This window comes from Diospyros lotus, chromosome 2 (assembly GCF_014633365.1).
Source record: "Diospyros lotus cultivar Yz01 chromosome 2, ASM1463336v1, whole genome shotgun sequence".
NCBI lineage: Eukaryota > Viridiplantae > Streptophyta > Magnoliopsida > Ericales > Ebenaceae > Diospyros > Diospyros lotus.
The window spans coordinates 41884518-41908005 of record NC_068339.1 but is presented as its reverse complement, the minus strand read 5'-3'; the positions used below and the strand labels follow the sequence as shown (position 1 = coordinate 41908005).

The 23488-nt window shown below is 39.1% G+C and overlaps 1 protein-coding gene and 1 long non-coding RNA gene across 5 annotated transcripts; both read right to left on the bottom strand.

Annotated features, from left to right (window-relative positions):
• Nucleotides 1-10935: 10935 nt before the first annotated feature.
• On the bottom strand, nt 10936-11782 carry LOC127795802 (agamous-like MADS-box protein AGL62). The gene is made up of 2 exons (XM_052327709.1): nt 11447-11782; nt 10936-11364 (listed from the first exon to the last, which is right to left on the bottom strand). Exons 1-2 carry the CDS (start codon nt 11780-11782, stop codon nt 10972-10974), a joined length of 729 nt encoding a protein of 242 aa, XP_052183669.1. The 3' UTR covers nt 10936-10971.
• A 3202-nt stretch (nt 11783-14984) lies between these two features.
• LOC127794055 (uncharacterized) lies at nt 14985-22991 on the bottom strand. 4 transcript variants are annotated; one of them, XR_008021541.1, is made up of 4 exons: nt 22268-22991; nt 22080-22173; nt 21347-21840; nt 14985-15345 (listed from the first exon to the last, which is right to left on the bottom strand). It is a non-coding gene; the product is annotated as an uncharacterized LOC127794055 (long non-coding RNA). The 4 variants fall into 4 exon arrangements; XR_008021538.1 differs by lacking the exon at nt 21347-21840 and adding an exon at nt 15993-16486; XR_008021540.1 differs by lacking the exons at nt 21347-21840; nt 22080-22173 and adding exons at nt 15993-16486; nt 16726-16819.
• Nucleotides 22992-23488: the final 497 nt, after the last annotated feature.

Genomic DNA, 23488 nt, shown 5'->3' with positions numbered 1-23488 from the left:
TTACGTACACATCGTGATGGTGCCTACACCTGAATGATCCAGAGTGTTGGCCTGTATGAAGAAACACTCTTCTTCATTCCTCCACCTAGCAACCTTGCTATCTATCCCACATGTCTAGTTTGTTATATGCTCAAGTGACCCTCCTGAGAAAGAAATGATCAAAGATCGAACAAGGTTACTAGTGTTACGCAGGAAAAATATAGTGAAAGCAGGGGGAGAAGAAAAGGAGAACGACTAAAAGCTCTGGATGGATTCATCTGAAGAGTTTGTTCTACAGGAGAGTGCACTGCAAGCATTTGAGTTGGTATCGAAGTTCTTCTGAGTTCTGTGATGGAGGGAGTCAGTCAGATTCTCTCCATGGTGTGGAAAGTTTACGGGTGAAATTTTGGCCAAAGCTTCTTGTGGCCATTATTTGGGTTGGATATTTCATTAGCAAAAGGAAGAAGTGATATATGCAAAAAGATCCATATCCAACCTAGTGGGGTGCTTTCTGGTGGTTGAGGCTACAGATAAAAGAAGTTTGTGGGATGATCTTATCGTTGATGTGGAAGGGGAAGATGGGGGGAAGGTGTTTGGGACAGGAAATAGTAAGCTGTGGGTTAACATTGATTAGGGCTGAACTGGTTGACGTGGTTGCAAGTTAGCCATGGTCCTTATATGGGTGTGCAGATACATATGCCCACAGCACGCACGAATTTGAACTTTATACTGATTTTCAACCATTCTCATTCGGGTTTCTTGGTTTCTGGGTCATCCTTGAATATTAATTAACTTTTTGGTTAAATTTTACACACTATCCCTAATATTTAACTAAATTGTATTCACTATCTTTATATTTTTAAAAGGACCTTACTACATTACGTGAGCTTCACACACACACGTATAATGACGAAAATATTATTTTCCTTGGCCGTCTCCTCTTTGCTCTCTTTTCTTCCCTTTCCATGATCGTCGCTCATTGTCTTTCTTATCGCTGCCTTGCCTTATGCTGACCGCCGCTACATCTTCTTTGCTTGTGGTGGAAATGGATGATGCAACAACGGTTGGCGTGAGGTGAGGCGACGACAGGGAAGGGGGCAAGCGACAACCATGATAAGGGGAGAAGAGAAAACATAAATAAGACGGTCAAGGAAAGAATGAGGGATATTTCTGTAATTTAATTATCAAAATATTATATTTGGTCATCCTCTCAATCATGTACTCAGGGCACTATGATTTTTTTCTTTTTAAAAAATAACATGCACAACTCTTGAAGTTAAAAAGCTCTTAAAAAATTAACTATTTTACTACTAATTTAAATTTTTTCCTCTATCTTTCTCTCTTTCCTTCCCTCATATCTCCTCTCTTTTTGCAATCAACATCTTGACCTTCGATGTGCTAGGGAACCACAATGATGGCAATCACAATGGGAAACAATTGATGCGACTCCCCCCTCCCCCCCCCCTCTCTATATTTTTTTTTTCTATAATGTTTTCTTTCTTTCTACATTTTTTTCTTTGTTCTTTCAATTTGGGTTGAAGCAACTTGGTGGCGAAAATCCTTGATTAATGATAAGTCTCTCTCTCTTTAATGTTTAAGTTTCATTTAAAAGAAATTATACTTCATATCTATTTTTAAAAAAAAAACACCATATCTAAACAAAATCCAAATTAGATTAAAGCTTTATACGATACAATTCTATTTTGGGTTCAATGATGGATGAAGACAAACTCACAAACCTACAAATTTGAGTTTGATAGTTCATCTTTGAACCAAACAAACCTATATGATAAATAATGCATAGTCAATCACATGTAATTTTTTGTTTTTCTACAATAACAAAGGGAGAGGAGCATTTTGGGAGTCTAGAAAATATTAACGGGTGGTTGTTAACCATAAGGGTTAAGCGATCCACTTTATAAAATTAAAGGGCAGTGTGTTATTTTTAAAAATACAAAGTTAAATGATGTAATTTAGTCAAATTTAAAAAATGACGCCTAAAATTTATCCTAAAATTTTACCCTAAACCATAAACTTTACCCCAACTTTTTTATACCCTCCCTATATATTAAGTCTCCTCTGCATGAATAAAATCCTCGGTTAAATGGATATCATCATTATCTATTATTAAATTTATGGGTTAGGAAACCTTATCCCAACTCATTTTAGTTTCATTCCACAAGTCAACACCATCTAGGGAATCTCACCTGAGGAAATAATTGTTTTGAAGCACAATCACACCTAATATTTTAAGGGTTCTTTTACATAGCTAGAGAATCCCAACTCATTTTAGATTCATTCCACAAGTCAACACCATCTAGGGAATCTCACCTGAGGAAATAATTGTTTTGAAGCACAATCACACCTAATATTTTAAGGGTTCTTTTACATAGCTTGAGAAAGTGACATAGGGGTTTATAGATTAGGGGTAAAAAGACGAAATTCCCTTTGTCCATTTTATAAATTTATAAAGTGGGCCACTGCCCCCACTCCTGCTATTTTTTCTCCCTTCCCATGGTTGTCGTATCGTCGTTGTGCCTTGTTGCCGTCGCCTCGTCTCGTATTTGTCGCCTTGTTGCCATCACTGCCTCGCCTCGTTGATAGTCACTGCACAATGACTGTCGGCGAGGCGAGGTAGCGATGGCAGTGAGGCTCGGTGGCAAGGCGAGGGCAGCAGCAAGGCGACGGCCATGGAAAAGAAGAAGAGAGAGCAGAGGCAGGGCAATCCATGGGAGGGGAGAGGAAAGAGCAGGGCGTGGGGGTAATTTCGTATTTTTGACCCCATTCGGTATGCCCGTCATGGAAGGGGAGAGGAAAGAGCAGGGTGCGGGGGCAATTTCGTATTTTTGACCCCATTCGGTATGCCCGTCGGTCATCCTTTCGGGCTCTCAAGACTTTTGCATATTTCAATGGAAGTGGAAAACTATCATATTTATGATTCCTATCACCTAAATATTAATATTAAGGGCCTGTTTGATTGGCCATATTTTCCATGTAAATTCCCATTTTGGTGTTGTTTGATAGACCATATTTTCTAGGTAATTCAAATTCCCACTTTTGCTCACGTGATGCCTAATTCTAGCTTTAACTGGAAAATCAATTCTTAGGGGAGGGGTTGGAAAAGAAATTCCAGGCATTTGGGAGAAGAAGAAGAAGATGCAACAGCAGCGAACAGCAGAGGAGTGGAAGCTAAGGAAAAGAATAGGGGAAGCTCGGCTGGCAATTGTGATGTGGAGGGGAAGTGTAGCCGACGATTGTGATGAGGAAGGGAAGCGTGGCCAGCGGTCGCAAGGAGCAGGGGAAGTGCGGTCGGCGATCGGGCATGGCAGTGACGGACTGAGAGAAAGAGAAGGCAAGGACGGTGAAAGCATTCCGAAGCATCGGAAGTGCTCTAATCGACGCCGCCAGGCTCTCGGCCTCGCGCTGCTCCGCTGGAACTTGCTCAGTTGAAGACGATGCTGCCATCATCGTCTCTTCCCTCTTCTAGGCTCTGCTCCTATGTATGTATGTATATTTGTGTATATACATACACACACAAAGATGGGTGTGTGTATGTATGGGTGTGTGTGAAGTGCTCTGATCGACGTCGCCAGGCTCTCGACCTCACACTGCTTCGCTAGAACTTGCTCGGTTGAAGACGATGCTGCCATCATCGCCTTTTCCCTCTTCTCGGCTCTGCTCTGCCCCTATGTATGTATGTATATTTGTGTATATACATACACACACAAAGCTGGGTGTATGTATGGGTGTGTGTATGTAAATTTGTGTGTATATATTTGATTTTTTTGAATATTTTGTATAGTATATTTAGTTTTTTGAATATTTGTGTATTTATATTTGGTTTTTTGAATATTTTGTATAATATATTTGATTTATTTTTAGGTAATTTCTAAGTAGAAAATTAAAACAATCAAACGCCTTCTATTGATATTTTTCCTAGAATTTAATTCTAGATAATTTAATTCTCTAGAATTCATTTTCTTTCTATCCAAATTTCACCATTGCAATCAAACGCACCCTTAGTATTAATATGCGTGCGAGCGTGCGTGCATGCATATTTGGCTAACAAAAGTTGTTGCTAAAGGGAGGGTGGTGACCCCATTCGTAAGGAAAGAAACTAATTAGAACGGGGCAAACTGCCTACAAAGAAACATCATCTAGATAAAGCAAAAAGAATACCTAAAATAGGATCAGCTAGGTGTTTGTCAACGTCTTTCTAGGATATGCTCTACTCCCAGTCACAAAAAATTGTCCAAAACCATAGCCTGCATGACCCATTGAACACCTAAAATAGATATTTCAATTCACATGCAATGCAGGATATGTGGGATTAAGGCTTGATGATATGAAACTAATATGCAATGCATTATAAGTTGCTCAACATTTTATCCATCAATATTGGACTAAAAACAGCAGTCCGCCGCCGCCTATCTCCTTAGATTACATTTGCAAGTACTGAGTTCAGGGAAGCTAATCAAAAAAGGGTACTATAAAATGATAGTACATAAAAGTCTCCATCTCTGGACAGGCAGGCACTAAATTAGCCGATGGTTGTATAACAAGCCAAACCAATAATGACGTTCTCAACTTCTAAATCTTGAATGTTGGGTCCAAATTGGGGGGATCATGCCAAACTCTCAGGAAAAATTAAAGAGAGAAACCTGCCCCCTATTATGGCATTTTTATTTCTAACAAGCTTGTATCTTTCTGAGGACAACTAAGTATATCGTGATCCATCAAAGGGTAATACTTTTGATTTTATAATCCTCCTATGAAGTACCTGGAGATGGCAAGCAATGCAGTTTCCCTAAGAAGGCTATATGGAAAATGAGAGCACTACCTACGGTGGCTTTCTTGCTTGAGCAGCTTCACATGGCTCTATCCTATTGTAGGAATGGCAATAGGGTGGGGAGTCGCGTTTCGACTCCAAATTTGAACTCTAAAATTTATTCTCAAATTTGATTGAGAAGAGAAAATTAACTCCAATCTCGTTTTCATGAGATTTGAGGATCCCCGTATAAGGAATCAGTCCCCATAATCATTTGCATAAATTAGATTGTATTAGTCCTGTTAATGTATTAACTCTGTTTTAATCGATCAAACCAATCAAGAACAAGCATAAAATTGAGAAAATGAAAGAACACAAGAACACAAAGCTTTTATGTGTTTGGATCAATAGATCCTACTCACGGTAGAGGCTCCGCCTCTAATCAATCCACTAATAGCTTTCGATTATAACCGGATTACAAGATCACAACAAGAATAAAAACGTATTGAAAATACATCAACTGAAATCAAAAACAAAATACAAGAACAAGTATAGGATTTGTTCTACCAATCTCAAGATCGTGTTAAGAATCTGATATTCAGTTACACCAAATCTCTCATGCCTCAGGCGATTCAACAACAAAGATTTAAAGCAATACAACCTTACCGAGTGATCTTACCAACAAACCGAAGTCAATCGAACGAGAGAAGAATTTACAAGCGAGAGAGAGTCTCACTTCAAGTGCGCTAAACTTAGGTTTTCAAGAATGAGAGCAATAGCAGATCTGTTAAGATTAAGACAAGAAGTTGTCCTTAAATAGCAGCAGGCAACCGGCTAGGCTGAGACAAATCACATGGGCCACATAAAAAATGGGCTTGGCTCATAAGAACTGATCTCGGCCCAATGGCTATTTGGCCCACAAAATAATCAGCAGATCAATCATATATATATATATATATATTTAAATGTTAGTTAAATGAACATAAGATGAAACCCAAATATATAGCAAAATGCATACAAACAGCACATATCATTTATATGAAAAATACATTTTGAATCATAAATCCTAACAAGTCCTAAATTCACTTTTAACTTATCTCAAACCTTACCCTATCACGTGATTAAAATCAAAAGTAGTACTAGAATAAGAAATTCTTGTAACATCAAATTAAGATACCTATAATTAAGATTGAAACATTCAAAAAAATAATAATAATAATATTGTAAAATTAAAATTTAAAATAAAAAAATTAGTGTATTTTGATCCCTTACAAACTTATTAATCATCTAAAATATTAATATATAAATAGTGTATATAATATATATAAATATATAGGCTCATCTGCTCTTCAACCCGGATTCAAACTTGAATTGACCGAGGTGGATTCTGGCGGACCTGCCCATCCTTACCTAACTATTGATAACTTGAGAAAGAGAAGCAGGTTATAGCTGACTGGTTGTTCTTAGTATATGCAAGGACGGAGGGGAGAGAGTTCGTGAATCATATTGTAGAGATTAATACACCTCGCAAACAGCCACAAGAACAGATCGTTAGGGCAGAAAACAGCAAAACAGTAAGTAAAATTTAAACAAACAGCAAACTGAAAATATGAATAGCAAACTCCCTTTAGACGCTCAACAATGGAGAAAAAGAAGGTGGATTTTCAAGACTCAGCGTTGATCGGTTCGACACCCACAAATGGTACCCTAGAATCGGTTTCAAGCACCACCCAAGAACCGCATTCAATCAACACCCAAAACGGCCTCAAACACAAAACCCACAACCGAGAATCGCACACCCACACAAGGACAAAGAAACCCCACCAAGGAGAACCCTCTTCTCATTCTCAACTCTCTCTCTCTCTCTTCTCTCGCATTCTGATCTGTTCGGCACCTCCTATTTCCCCAATATATTGATACCAATAACCTCCCAAGAACCAGATAGAGATCTCCAAGAATAAGGATAACCATCGGGTTATCCGATAGATTGAGATAAAATAAGGGGAGAAGGGAAAAACAAACCTTCAGTGGAATCGGCTAGGGAACAAACCTGCGTAGGAATCGGCCAAGAAACAACACTGAAGAAGCTAGGTCAAACAAGAGAATAAATATGTGGGCTTTTAGATAAAGCAGTGGGCTATGAAGAAAATGGCTTGGTCTTTGGGTTTGACCAGCTGGGCGAAGCCCAGCTTTCCTCAAACCTAAAGTAAAGATGCTTGAGCCATCTTCTTGTTGGGCCACCTATTTGTGGGATTGGATCTCTTAATAAAACTATCAATCTTGGGTCGAGCCCTATGATAGACAACTTACTCGACCAAAACATCATCGCCTTGGACTTGTTGGGTGTCACACCTCAACACATTCTTTTACAATACATACTGACTTGCCAGTTGTGAGGCATTGTTTTCAACTTGGGTAATGCTTTCCATGCTCTCTCGAACATATTTTCACGTAGTCTGGTCCATTGGTCTGGTGTGGGTCAAAAGTGGGGAGTAGAGTATCCTTTTGCAAGGGTTGGGAGGCTTTTAAAACCAAATTAATTAATGGGTTGGTCGATATGAGTCTTGGCCGCCCAATATAAAGATGAGTGTCATTTGAACTGAAAGCATATATGAGGGAGGGCTACCAGTGGGCCAACAAGTTGGTCCTCCTAATTCTAACTCCCAGCTCGTTGTTTTGGGTCGCCAACTGATGAATGACCCTTTTTAGATCCGAATTTTCTATCCCAAGCTTGACCTTTGATGTATGCTCACAAGTTTGATCGAGCAAGGGAGACTTGAAGGAATGAGATGCGGGGAACAAATATTGGCTCCATTTTTCTGCTTTGGATTCATTCAGCAAAGCCAACTTTGCACTTCTTTCCCTGTGATTTCATTTTCAGCTAGTTCTTGGTCTTGGGAGGCAGGCGAAAGACGGTGTTGCTGGCTCTTTTTACTTTCCCTGCAACCTGGGACAGATCTCTACTAACACAGGGGGGCTCAGTTAGAAAGTAAAGATGGAGATAGAGGCTGAGAAGACAACAATGAATTGGCTGACGGGTGAGAATATTCCCAAGCTCCAAGGGACCAGGTAGAACCATGGTGGCATATATACAAGAAGCAAGGGAATGACAATAGGCTCGCGATTGGGAAGTACCTACCATGCTGCTACTGAAGGGATGTTAATTTGATAGAAATATGGGCGACTACATATTATTCTTCTGGGTTTCATGTTTTTGTTGGTTTTTTTTCTCCTCTTTGTCTCGCTTTTACTCGGCAAACCAAGTTGGTGATCATCATCCTACCCTATTTGGGAACATTTGGCTTAGAATGGATTGGATGCTTCTGTTGGTTTTGCACTAGAGAATTAATACACAAAAGTTCGGATTTTAGATTTTAGGCTAATAACTTGATTTATCCTATTTGGGAACATTTTAGGCTAATAACTTGATTTATCCTCAACTTTGGGTTGCTTTTTAATTTTATCTCGTTTTAAGAATTACTTCAATTTGGGTTTAATACTTTAAGATTAATGTCAATTTTATCTTAGATCGACCTAGCGTGTGGCCCAACTGACATGTCAGATGAGGTCTAATAATTGACACATCAGTAAAATGATATTAATTTGCCTTGATCTTGCAACAAATCATAAAACAAAACAATATTGTTTTGCCTTATTCATATTCCCCCCATTGTTTGGTTGACTTAGGGTTTCAAGCGAGGAGAAGGAAGAAGAGGGAGGAAATCGACAATGACTAGCAGTGAGGGTTTCAAGCGAGGTTGAGCTATTACAAGGTGACGGAAGATGATAAATCGACGACGAAAGGTGAGGAATCAAAGCAATGCTACACGGTGACAACAATGGACAGCGATGAAGCGTTTCGACACTGTCCAGCGACTGCAACAACTGTTTTGCCTTATTCACTTTCGTCATTATCATCATGCAACAGTTAGGGTGAGACGTCGATTTTGCCATCATCCCCGTGTGTTGTTTCCATCGTCATTGTGCACGTCACCTTCCGTTCCAGTCGCCATGCGGTGTCGAAATGCTTCATCACTGTCCATGGTTGTTGCCGTGTAACGTCGTTTCGATTCCTCACCTTTCATCGCCTTCTTTTGTGGATTTATCATCTTCCATCTCCGTGCAACAACTCAACCTTACTTGAAACCCTCATCGTGTGTTGTCGTCGGCTTCCTCCTTCTTCCTCTTTATCGCTTGAAAACCTAAGTTAGCCCAACAATGAGGGGAATATGAATAAGGAAAAACAACTTCATTTTGTCTTATGGTTTGTATCAAGAGCAAGGCAAAAATAATATTATTTTGCTGATGTGTCGATTATTGGTCAAATTAGCATGCCACCTCATTAGCCACGTCAGCTGGGCCATACGTTAGGTTGATTTAGGATAAAATTGATATCAATTTTAAAGTATTAGGCCCAAATTGAAGCAATTCTTAATTAAAACATGATATCAATAAAATTGAACAATGACATAAAATTGAGGATAAATCAAGCTATTAACCCTATAAACCTATTGATTATTGAATTATCCTCTTGTTGTGAATCTTGGACTAGCCATTGAGGTCAAACCTAATGAATTTCGATGTATTTTTTTCAAAAATTTTGTGAAGTGATGACTATGCACAATTCAGTCATAACAAGAATTATTAAAATTATCCATAACAAAATCATAGCATCTTCATCATTGATAAAGCAAAAATCTTAGCCGAAAATAGGACTTAAAAATATCATAACACAACCATATCTTGAGATCCCATATACAAGGCAACTGAAGTCGAAGAAAAAAATAAATGGTAAAGTAATAAAAGAGGTTTTAGGGGAGGGATACATGGGAGTGACAAATGCGGTTTCAATTAAACTTCAACTAAATATGTTTTTTACTTTTACTTAAAAGAAAATTATAATTTAATGTATCAATTGTTTAGCGAGTACTCCAAATTAATTCGAGGCATCAAAAACCTAAATTTTTATTCACCACACCTCGTTAATCTCTAAGATCATATGTATGTAACTAATTTATTAGAATTACAAGTCCAGAGTGTGTGTTACAACATGATAACTAGAACTATTTGAGAATGAGAAACTAGTTTTCTAGATTTGTGAGAGCTAGAAGGGTTTTTAATTTGAATTTTTTGGTTATATATATATGTATATTGTTGTGGAAAATCTCTACAAAACAGTGGGTTAGTACTCAATAGAAATCAAACCTAATAAAAAGAAATCGAATGCAAGAACAAATCAAGGCAAAAAATAAACTCCTGTTTAGGCTACAATGGCAGTCACGAAGACTGCTTTAAGGCTTAGATCTAGGCTCGTTCAATCACCACTTAAGCAACAACCAACGAATAGAGACACCAAGCCACAAAAGAGCCCAAAACCCCCAAGAACCGAAGCCCTCAAACTCCCAAATCTCTCGGTTGATCGACACCCCTCACCCAAGCCACACAAGCTTCCACACACAGTAGGATCTACCAAGGAACAGAGAGTAATCACGAAGATATGGGTTCAACAATGGCCAAAAAACTTACCTCCAAGAGAAGACAACAACTCAGACTAAATAGGCGTTGCAAACGCCATTGACGAATAGCCACAACGCACAAGGAAAGTGTGACACTCAGCAAGGAAAGAAGCATCTAACCGAGAAGGAAAGAAACCCCAAGATGATCTGCCATCAATGAAAGGAACAATCAGCCACAGCAAGGACGCCCAAGGAAAAGAATCGGTCGCCACATACTAGGGCTCAAAAGGGAAATGATCCCTTTTATATTAAGGGCCTAGGGCAAATGGGCTAATGGGCTTCCTTCTTCCCTTGAGCAAATGGGCCAAGGTCCATTTCTCCTCCAAAGAGAGGGTTAAGGGCTTATGGCCCGACTTCTATTTGGGTTGCCAATAAGGGTGTTTAAACCTTCACTTCAATCCCGAATCGAAGCCTGTGAAGCTAACCCAAACCATCGTCATCGCCTTAGATCTAATTAGGAAACACAAAACCCAACATATATATATATATGCGATTTTGACTACATCATTTTTTTGTTTTTTCAACCTTGCACATTGAATAGATGAAGAAAAGGATAGTATTTCTTCTTGAGCTAAATTGGAAGTCAAAGATAACAAAAGACTATCAATTTCGACAAAATCAGAAAGGAAAATAAGAACGACAACGACATCTGTGTTCAAGATATGAAGCTAAACAAGACAACAAAACCAACATAACTATCAAAGACACTTATTTGAATGAACGACTAGAGCCACGGTTAAATCCAGGGACCATTGGAGGAGCAGAGCTTGATGCCCCAGCATCAAATGGAGCACCAGAAAAACCACGCCCAGCAAGAAGAGACGGAGGATCGTCGCTGGCTCCTCCTGCAAGAAACGGCGGCACACTACCGCCACCGCCCAAAAAGCTCGACCTTACCATGAAAGTATTGACATCACTAGTCTCTTGCTCTTGTTTCACCTTCTCCACCTGCTTGATGGCCATGTTCTTCAGATCCTCCATGGCCATCTTCATCTTCTCTAGCTGTTTCATGTTCATCTTGTCAATCGGTTCCTCCCACCAGAATTTTCCCCGGCTAGCAATCCTCATCTGGTCCAACTCCCGGCCTCGCTGCCTCTCAACCTTGTTGATGATCATAATCCAAATTAATTAGGGTTTATAGATCTCTTAGTTGTTATTATAATTTATAATTATATTAACATACCTCGAGCATGTTTTCGACAAGGTTCAGCCGCTGGCTTAGCTCCATCATGGTGGCGTTCCGTCGAGCCTCGTTGTTCCGATCCCTCACCGTTTCCGGAGACCGATTTCCAGTCAGGAATTGGTCAATGACGGCGTTCACGCTCGGGTTACCAAAAGAGAAGGCCTTATTTCCGGGCGAGAACACTATCACCGCCACCTGAGCTCCACAAAGAATGGAAAGCTCGCTAGCTTTCTTGAAAAGGCCGAAACGACGCTTAGAGAAGGTGACTTGTCGGCTGCTCTCTTTCTCCATCTTGGTCATGGCGATTCTCTGGCGACCTTTGTTCTTTCTTTCCATGGCTAGTGTTTCACTACAAGGAATCTACGGCAAGTAATATATGTTTGCTTCTTGGATTGTTCTAATACAACATTTGACCACTATTTATAAACTTTTTTTTCTTCGATATCACAATAATATGGCAGTATATTTATACAGAATATTTTCTCCGTTATTATCGCTACCCACATTGCCATTAATTGATGACCTTTTTTACGATTCATTGAACCATATTGAATTCTGATGCATTCATATATACACAATTAATTACTATAGTAATAATCATTGAAAACTATATTACAATTTACTAAATTGTAATGAATTCCAGTGCATTCATCTATACACACTTCCTATAGGAATATGTCTCTTTAATGACCATATTACAATTTCCTAAAACATAATATATATATATATATACACTTCTTATAATAATACGCAATGATCATATTACAATTCCCTAAATCTTAATGAATTGCAATGCATTCTTATGTACCATATTACAATTCCCTTAATATTGATAAATTGCAATGCCTTTATACTAAAGGAAATGTTATACCCACAAACAAATTTCACAAACAATCCTCACAAATTGACCTAGCACAAACAAATTTATAATAGTTCTACACAAATTAATAATAGCTTTACTCAAAATTAACAATAATTCATAATAGTGAATAGATTTATTTTAATTTTGAATAAGATTATATATTATAAATTTGGATAGAATTATTATAAATTTATGAGAATTATTTGTCAAACTTATTTATGAGTAACATTTTCTTGAACTTGCTATAGTAATAGCCATTGATAACCATATTGCAATTCCCTGAACCTGAACCTGAATTGCAATGCTTTCATATATACACTTACGATGTTAATAGCCATTAATAACCCTTTTACAATTCCCTAAATCTTAATATATAGATGACCATTTTTTTCATAAGAACTTGCTACAAAAATAGCCATTAATGGCCATGTTATAATTCCTTGAACCTTAATAAATTGCAATGTATTCACATGTACTTACTATAGTAATAACCATCGATAATTATATTACAATCAATGAACCTTAATAAACTATGATGCATTAACTCATATATTTACTTAATTACTATAGCAATAGTAATTGATGACATTATATTTATATATATTACAAATCGCTCAATCTTAGTGAATTGCATGCATTTGTATACAGAAATACAAAATATAACTATAAATATCAAATTTGAATATCAAAATAATATTTGCAATTTGTATGTATACTTATTATAGAAGAGCAATTCATACCTGGTTGTCATAAAAATCTAATTCTATGAATTTACTCCTTTCTTGGTTGGATTGATCTATAAGTAAACCTAATTTAATGAGTTTTTATTTTTTATTTTTTTGGTAAATGATTATCATTGAATCACATTTTCTTATCTTATTTATTTAAAATTTTGTCTAAAGAAATTGAAGTCTCAATAGTTACTATCAAATGTTATATATCTAATGAACTTTCACTTAAATTTTTTTATTTTTCTGCATGTACATAATACAGGCTACCCCAAGTTTGTGTAAATCTTACATGCAAAATTTGTATTTCATAATATTGTATGTTTTTTTAAAAAAATGATAATGCTAAATATTGTATATATTTTATAACATTTTATCAACCAACTAAATTGTCTTGGAACTAAAAATAATGCATTTTTTTTATAACAACGTGCATTTAATATTGAAATTTAACCATTATTCTTAAAACAATAATTAACAGTGTCCTTTAAAAAATTATTCGAGAAACGAGACGAAGCTAGCAAGTGTTTCTTTTAAATCATTCGTATGCATTAATAAATAAATTAGGACATTATGGTCATTGTCTTTTTTAACATGTAAATTTAGTTTTGGAAAATTTTATTTGTAACCATAAGTTTTGCTCTCCATAACCCATTTTTAATATTCCTAAAATATCCTGAAATAAAATCTCATATTTACCCTTCATTTAAATCTTTTACACTCAACCACCCACCATTACTCTTTCAAGAGCATACACGTACTTTCTCACCCACCATCGCCATAGCTTAGCATACCTGAACACTTTTACTCACCCACACCGCGCAACTATTATTATTCAATATCAAGCATTACACAATAACTATTATTCAACATCAAAGATTGCTAAACACATTTCTGCTTGTCATAGGCAAGTTAAGCATGGAAGATTATTATAGACAAATGTTTACAGAGTTTTACAAAGAAGATAATAACTATTCTTGTTCCGGCAAGAAACAAGATGATAAAATCCATGAGGTATTTGAAAATTTGTTGTATTTCTAATTTTGTTTATCATCAACAGACGAGAACCAGGAGTTGAGACACTTAGAGTGTCGACCAGAGAAGGATCCCCTGAATCCTTGGATTCGGGGACTCCTTGAGTATCCGAACCAAAGGATTCGGGAACTCGAGGATGCCCCGAATCCTTTGGTTCGGGGGAGTCAAGTAGTCCCGAATCCAAGATTCAGGATATTTCATTGCTTCAAATTATTTATGTTTTTTATTTACAGAATTTTTGTTCATTTCAACAGTAATTTGATGCTATTGAACCCATTTACTAACAATCAGGTATCATACATTATTCAACTTTCATTTAATTATTATTTGAACAATGTTTTCAAATTGTTTATATTTTTTATTTACATAATTTTTTTTTTTCATTTCAACAGTCATTTGATGCTATTCAACTGTTTACTACAAATGAGGTAATGTAAATTATTAATATTTCTAAAACACAAATTCTCATTATTTATCTGCACAATTACACTAAACACACACAAATTATTAATATTTTTTAAAAACAAATTCTCATAGGTTGCATTATTTAGGATTAATTAAAAAATTAAGATAATACACGATTTACGTTTAATATTAATTAAAAAAATAATAACATAGCAGTCTGAACCTTGCGATTCGAGGAATCCCTAATCCCCCTAACAACGAGATTCGGGGGGTTAGGGTTCCTCGAACCTCGCTGTTCAGGGGGTAAGTGATTCCCTGAACCCTGCGGTTCGGGAAACCCTTAATTCCCCAAACAATGAGATTTGGGGGGTTAGGGGTTCCTCGAACCTCGTTGTTCGGGGGGTGAGGGGAACCCCTCACCCCCAGAACAACAAGTTTCAAAGGGTTTGAGATTCCCCGAACCCAAATCCATAAATTCGAAAAAAATTAATTGTAAGCACCCCCACCCGGATATCCCAATCGCCCGGACTACCCGAACGGGAGCGCCTACGGAAGGAGAAAAGAATGAGACACCAGACAAAGACCACCCCAGCATGCATACACAAAAAAATAAGAACAGCGGAAGCAAAGGTCAAGACATGCATGCACTATGGGTACCCCGCTAACACAGCGGTCACAAGATAAATAAATAAACACAAACTCCTGTGCCGACATACACAAGACTCGAGAAAAGACCTGGCACAGTACGAAATAATAGAGTAAATTCTACTTAGACATCAGAGTGGATAGGGATTGACGAGACTGCCTGTACACCACACCGACTCTGCCGCTAAAGCTGACTCCCTTGCTCGGACCTACGCTGGCACTACCTGGAATGATGGAAAGCAAAGTGAGTCGAGAGACTCAGCAAGCATAAAGAAAAGAAAGGCTGAAGGCTAAACATAACCAAAAACTCTCCCCAAAATAAACCCCCAGGTACACACAAGCCATGAGACGCTACAACACAACAGCTCAATAGTATAACAAAATAAAAGCACATACCGGTCCTTGGGGCCCACATAAGACACTTGGCACCCAAGTCCCATACCAACCTGCCGCTGCCCTGAAAGGCAACAAATGTCTCCACAAACCTGCGCGCGCTGTCCCAGGCCGGTACTCCCGTCACCTGTATCCGTCGGTACTCCCGACAACCGAGCCATAAGCTCCCTCGGAACGGTACTCCCGTCCGAGAACTAAATACTATCAGTATCCATGCAATGCACATAGAAATGCAATGGCGTAGTGAGCATCAACGTGATACAAGGCGCCCATACATCCAGGCATCAGGCCATGCTCCGCCCACATAGTAAACCACACGCCATGCATATGCTCGCGCTGGATGCAACCTAACCAAACTAGAATGTCCGTGTCCAAGCATTCTCAATAAATGGATATCCCAATATGCATCCCGTACCCATGTGCATATCAAATCATGAACAGTGATACAATGTATCTAATCATGCAGTAAATCACATACCGGCAGAGCTTGTCAGCAGTGCGTGGCATCGGTCAACGGCCAGTGACTAGGGGTGTCCACCCGACGGTCCACATCAGGGCCGTACGATAGTCTACTCCAACGTTACCAACAACCGACCCCTGCCCTACTGCTCGATAGCTCTAACCGAACCATAAATAAATCCAAGAAAACTGTAAATAAATCCAATAAAATCATAAATAAACCCGCCCGTCTAGGAACCTAGTCCCAACTGGGTTCAGCATCATTCCCAAAAGGAGTGGGGGCGGTACAAACCCCCATAAGCTCACAACAAACAAAACTCTAGAAGTCTCGGATTTAATTTAAATTAAAACAAATGAATAATAGTTCAACTAATAAGGCAATGTACCGAATTAAAGTAAGGGAGGTGATAAAATACAGGAAATCACGGGGTCTTTCACGGGAATTAAAGAACACGAGAAGAGGGTTAGGAGCTTGCCTTTACACGACCGTTTCCTCCATTTCTTGCATTCCCGCTGCGAAGTAAAATGTTTAAAAACGTTTGATAACAATTAATAAAACCCGAGACTCACATTAATTAAATCTAATCGTATAATATAATTAATTTAGCCATCTAAATCCCACATAGGCACCTCGTAAATAAAATCCCAATAAATCTCATATTTCTTTTAAATTAAATCATGCCCAAAATATTCCTAATTCGTATAATTAATACGCAAAATCAAACCGAATTAAGGGAAGACAAGGGATTCACCAAATGGAAATAGATCGCAAGGGTAGAGGAGAACTTGCCTCGCTTAAGCTGATTACAGCGTTTTCATGCTTAAACATCACCAAATTAATACACGCTGTAAATTAGATTAAACTCCCAAAATTAATAAAATTGAGCCCAAAATTAAATTTCAACCGTAGAGAATGTATAACACATAATTATTTACTTACCTGATTAATTAAATCACGATTAAACGTAATTTAATCTTCAATTTTTCTCTAAAAAATGACCCTCGCGCGCGCTGCTTCTTCTTCATTTTTCTTCCTCTGGTTCTGCCTCAAATTTGGCCGAAATCGGCCTTAAAATCGCAGCAAAAATGCTGCTTTAACGCGAGGCAAATGGGCGGCCCACAGCGCGCCACGTGGCGCGCCCAGCAGCTGCACATGGCTGCCACCGCCTTGCCCAAAACAACGCCGTTTTGGGCAAGGATTTTGGCTGAAAAATCAGCCAAAATTCTCCAGCGCGCGCGCACACCCGAGGGGGCTCGAACCCGCGACCTCACCCAGCACACGAGCACTCGCGACCGCCCGCGCTAGCCGACTCCTTTAACCATATAATGCCTTCACTTATATTTAAGGTGATTTGCGGCCACTTCGGCAAATCACATTTCAGCCCCCAGAACTTTCATTATTGGCACACACACCCCAGACTCCAATTTCCTTTATTGCACTTACACCCGAAAACTTTCAAAAATCCATTAAATTAATTTATTTTTTCTTATATCTCCAAATTCCCAAATAAATTAATAATTTCCATAAATGCAAGAATTAATAATTATCTTATTTACTTATTTTCTCAAAATAACATAAGTAAATATTTTCTCTTAATTTCTCTAATACTCCAAAATGACATCAAATGCCAAAATTATTAATCATTATTTATTTCTCAAATTTTCGGGATATTACAATTCTCCCCTCCTTAATAGAATTTCGTCCTCGAAATTCGCGCTCAGTCCATGTCCTCAAGATACGCTCACGATTCTCATGATATTACCTAACACATCTTCCGAGACCTTCCATATCATCATTTTCCAATTCTCACAAGTCCAAGTCCACGACATATCCTACTTGACTTAATACACTAGCACATCTCCCTAATCCATCACCGCAAGTGAACCACGATATGACCACTAATACCTTAACCAGCCTAAGAGACGTCATCAAGGTTCTTCTATTACTATCTCATAACTCAACTGATAACGATAGGAGTGGGGCCATCCTCTTACATGGCGAGAAGCTAATATTCGATAACACGACCTAAACCTGCCACGTACTTACGACGCACTGGAACACGGAAACGATACGACATCCTCAATCAAGGATTCAGCAGCAATATCCTTTAATCTGACTTTTGCCAACTGATTCTTAACCAGATACACATCATTTTCTCTGCAGTACTTTCTCCCATAATTTGCCGCGAATGCTCGGGGTCTCGTTCATAAATACGGGTAGCCGTTTAGTCAGGACTATCAAGGAAAAAAAAAACACTCTCCACTCAATACATCTCGGAATCTAAAACGTCACCAGATCTCCCCTCCTTATAGGAATCAAGATACCCAATTGTGGTTTATTCAATGACCACCAATCCTAAGTCTTGTCCTTGCTACTGATCTTAACTCCCAATAGCTAATTGGACCGTACCTCTTCTCGATCACTAAATATTAACCCTGACCTCCTCAAAACCTTATACGGTAGTTGGGACTCGATCTTTAGAACCGATCTTATTTACTCTATAGCCTGTACGACTAAAAACACCTCACCGTATCAGAAACTATTCCATTCCCACGACATCTCATAAGTCGCCTCAAAAACGAAAAGCAACCTAAAGATGTGGGTTAAGCGTTCCTCTGACTGGCATAACAAGCCATCTCATGTTTCTGCCGATGTACCACTTGACCAGCACCCAAAGGAGTCTCATCTCCTCACTTGGTCAATAACCGACCCTAGGGCATGTGGTCCGTGATCAGTACCGCGCGTACTCATAGCAACCACTACCCTTACAGCAAAACCCAACAGTTACTTAGACCTGTATCCAATTTTGGCCTTGGCCATACACCTGGGTATCTCCCACAACAATAATCTTAGAGGGAATTTTCTTATTCCTAATTCACTTTATCACCAATGTTCTACGGCAGTGCAAAACGTCTATTACCACATTTGCTTAATCATATTTATTATAGAACCTCACAACCTTAGTCATTTGCCACGCCAATCGCGGCGTCACCTGAACTCCGCTCCACCTGTGAGAACTAAACACCTACACCCTAGCCAAGTAGTGATGCCAAATCTCCAAGTAGCATAACTGCTGTAAACTCCAAGTTCACAAGTCCATAATAATCCCTCAATAAATTCCCATCATAGATCTCTCTTGGGACTTCGTATTAATGTTCCAATTTATCCTTCTAGATTCGATTAAACTTAGGGTGGATGTCCTAAACCTCCAAGAAAATGCAAACCCCTCAGAACCTCAATTTACCTCCATACCTCATCAAATAACACGTCTCTCGACCAAATAAGTACAGACAATTGAACTGTTACACACGAGTGACCGCACTACCCAACCTTCAGTTTCTCATCTCAGTACACCCTATACACATCTCGGTACCTACGGATCTACCATTTACCATCAGACTCCTATAGCACATTTTCCACCATGTGGGACCTTCCCGTACCACCCCTAGCAAAATCCAATCATGGACCTCCATCTCACATTTTACCATGACCTCATCTCTCATGACATTGACGCTAGCCTTAATAGGACGTCGACAACACCTAGCGAGACCAAGGAACTCCAGACCTCTTTAGAAAACACCTCAGAGTTAGCCCGGCAAATCATCTGCCAAGTAAGCTAAGTCCAACAAGTCCCTCCGGTGGTTATGACGACACCCTCACAGTGGCTCAGACTGACTGAGTGTCAGGTAGTGTTCCAATCCTGGGCACACTCTGTATCAATCCCTAGTAAGGCTCCCATCATTCATCACTACTTTAGTCAGTCGCCTCCACATGTCCTTCATGTGCTCGCGGGCGAACATGACTTGTCTCTCTGACAGTCCCCAAAAAGATCTCGTGGATCATCTCTTGAGACAACTCGTCAACCCGATACACATAACCCACTAGGTACTCCTCTTCGTCTTGCCCGCCTCCCCATCCAGAAGCAAACTCCTGTTGCCACTGACACCATAAACAATGCAATTCTGGGAAGGCATCCAAATTGGGTAGGGGTACACTGGGATCTAGGCCTTCGGGTTCCATTGGGAAAACTCAAAATCTGTATACATCACCAAACATCAGGCAGCTATATTAAGGCGAAACCACCATCTTACCCAAACACCTAGGAGCAGGCACAAGTCCTAAATAAACCTTATTCATACCATTTCACAGTCCCTTCCTAACGTGCATTTATCACCCTTGCACGAATATAAATTGAGACACGATCTCTTACACGAATCAGCAAAACACAACTGGGACACAGTCTAACCCTATTCGGTTCACCTAGACATCCCTAACTCTACCCGACAACCTTGGTGTACAGGAACTCGTCCCTCAAAACTGACTCAAACTACGCTCTGATACCAACAATGTAAGCACCCCCACCCGGATATCCTAGTCGCCCGGACTACCCGAACGGGAGCGCCTACGGAAGGAGAAAAGAATGAGACACCAGACAAAGACCACCCCAGCATGCATACACAAAAAAATAAGAACAGCGGAAGCAAAGGTCAAGACATGCATGCACTATGGGTACCCCGCTAACACAGCGGTCACAAGATAAATAAATAAACACAAACTCCTGTGCCGACATACACAAGACTCGAGAAAAGACCTGGCACAGTACGAAATAATAGAGTAAATTCTACTTAGACATCAGAGTGGATAGGGATTGACGAGACTGCCTGTACACCACACCGACTCTGCCGCTAAAGCTGACTCCCTTGCTCGGACCTACGCTGACACTACCTGGAATGATGGAAAGCAAAGTGAGTCGAGAGACTCAGCAAGCATAAAGAAAAGAAAGGCTGAAGGCTAAACATAACCAAAAACTCTCCCCAAAATAAACCCCCAGGTACACACAAGCCATGAGACGCTACAACACAACAGCTCAATAGTATAACAAAATAAAAGCACATACCGGTCCTTGGGGCCCACATAAGACACTTGGCACCCAAGTCCCATACCAACCTGCCGCTGCCCTGAAAGGCAACAAATGTCTCCACAAACCTGCGCGCGCTGTCCTAGGCCGGTACTCCCGTCACCTGTATCCGTCGGTACTCCCGACAACCGAGCCATAAGCTCCCTCGGAACGGTACTCCCGTCCGAGAACTAAATACTATCAGTATCCATGCAATGCACATAGAAATGCAATGGCGTAGTGAGCATCAACGTGATACAAGGCGCCCATACATCCAGGCATCAGGCCATGCTCCGCCCACATAGTAAACCACACGCCATGCATATGCTCGCGCTGGATGCAATCTAACCAAACTAGAATGTCCGTGTCCAAGCATTCTCAATAAATGGATATCCCAATATGCATCCCGTACCCATGTGCATATCAAATCATGAACAGTGATACAATGTATCTAATCATGCAGTAAATCACATACCGGCAGAGCTTGTCAGCAGTGCGTGGCATCGGTCAACGGCCAGTGACTAGGGGTGTCCACCCGACGGTCCACATCAGGGCCGTACGATAGTCTACTCCAACGTTACCAACAACCGACCCCTGCCCTACTGCTCGATAGCTCTAACCGAACCATAAATAAATCCAAGAAAACTGTAAATAAATCCAATAAAATCATAAATAAACCCGCCCGTCTAGGAACCTAGTCCCAACTGGGTTCAGCATCATTCCCAAAAGGAGTGGGGGCGGTACAAACCCCCATAAGCTCACAACAAACAAAACTCTAGAAGTCTCGGATTTAATTTAAATTAAAACAAATGAATAATAGTTCAACTAATAAGGCAATGTACCGAATTAAAGTAAGGGAGGTGATAAAATACAGGAAATCACGGGGTCTTTCACGGGAATTAAAGAACACGAGAAGAGGGTTAGGAGCTTGCCTTTACACGACCGTTTCCTCCATTTCTTGCATTCCCGCTGCGAAGTAAAATGTTTAAAAACGTTTGATAACAATTAATAAAACCCGAGACTCACATTAATTAAATCTAATCGTATAATATAATTAATTTAGCCATCTAAATCCCACATAGGCACCTCGTAAATAAAATCCCAATAAATCTCATATTTCTTTTAAATTAAATCATGCCCAAAATATTCCTAATTCGTATAATTAATACGCAAAATCAAACCGAATTAAGGGAAGACAAGGGATTCACCAAATGGAAATAGATCGCAAGGGTAGAGGAGAACTTGCCTCGCTTAAGCTGATTACAGCGTTTTCATGCTTAAACATCACCAAATTAATACACGCTGTAAATTAGATTAAACTCCCAAAATTAATAAAATTGAGCCCAAAATTAAATTTCAACCGTAGAGAATGTATAACACATAATTATTTACTTACCTGATTAATTAAATCACGATTAAACGTAATTTAATCTTCAATTTTTCTCTAAAAAATGACCCTCGCGCGCGCTGCTTCTTCTTCATTTTTCTTCCTCTGGTTCTGCCTCAAATTTGGCCGAAATCGGCCTTAAAATCGCAGCAAAAATGCTGCTTTAACGCGAGGCAAATGGGCGGCCCACAGCGCGCCACGTGGCGCGCCCAGCAGCTGCACATGGCTGCCACCGCCTTGCCCAAAACAACGCCGTTTTGGGCAAGGATTTTGGCTGAAAAATCAGCCAAAATTCTCCAGCGCGCGCGCACACCCGAGGGGGCTCGAACCCGCGACCTCACCCAGCACACGAGCACTCGCGACCGCCCGCGCTAGCCGACTCCTTTAACCATATAATGCCTTCACTTATATTTAAGGTGATTTGCGGCCACTTCGGCAAATCACATTTCAGCCCCCAGAACTTTCATTATTGGCACACACACCCCAGACTCCAATTTCCTTTATTGCACTTACACCCGAAAACTTTCAAAAATCCATTAAATTAATTTATTTTTTCTTATATCTCCAAATTCCCAAATAAATTAATAATTTCCATAAATGCAAGAATTAATAATTATCTTATTTACTTATTTTCTCAAAATAACATAAGTAAATATTTTCTCTTAATTTCTCTAATACTCCAAAATGACATCAAATGCCAAAATTATTAATCATTATTTATTTCTCAAATTTTCGGGATATTACATTAATTCTCCAGAATCTATACTATTATATGTATATAATAGTTTCTCCCGAACCCATAGGTTCGGGAGAAACCATATAATATAGTATATTATATAATATATAATATAAGTATATATATTATTATAAGTATATTATTATATACATATATATTATAATTATATACATATTATAACTATAAACATCTATATATATAATGATTTTGTATATAAATTATTCCAAATGAAAGAGTTTGTTATGTGGAAACTACAAATGGTTAAACCCAATCAAATGCAGCAACATTTTATGAGAATAACTTCATATTACATGCGTACATATATATGTGGATTCGAAAAAAATTATTTTTCCCGAATTCTTGGGTTCGGGAGAATTATATTTTCCTAGAATTATGGATTTAGGTGTTTTCAAAGCTCTCAAATCTTCGGGCGCGATGATGGGCAGTCATATTATCTCGCGAAGAACAAAACACACTTGACTGCAAATAGAATT

Bases quoted from the DNA above. Each gene is read 5' to 3' on its own strand.
- LOC127795802 (XM_052327709.1), bottom strand. From the start codon at position 11,782: ATGGAAAGAAAGAACAAAGGTCGCCAGAGAATCGCCATGACCAAGATG. The intron at 11,365-11,446 runs GTATGTTAATAT...ATCATCAACAAG, and splicing joins TTGTCGAAAACATGCTCGAG to GTTGAGAGGCAGCGAGGCCG.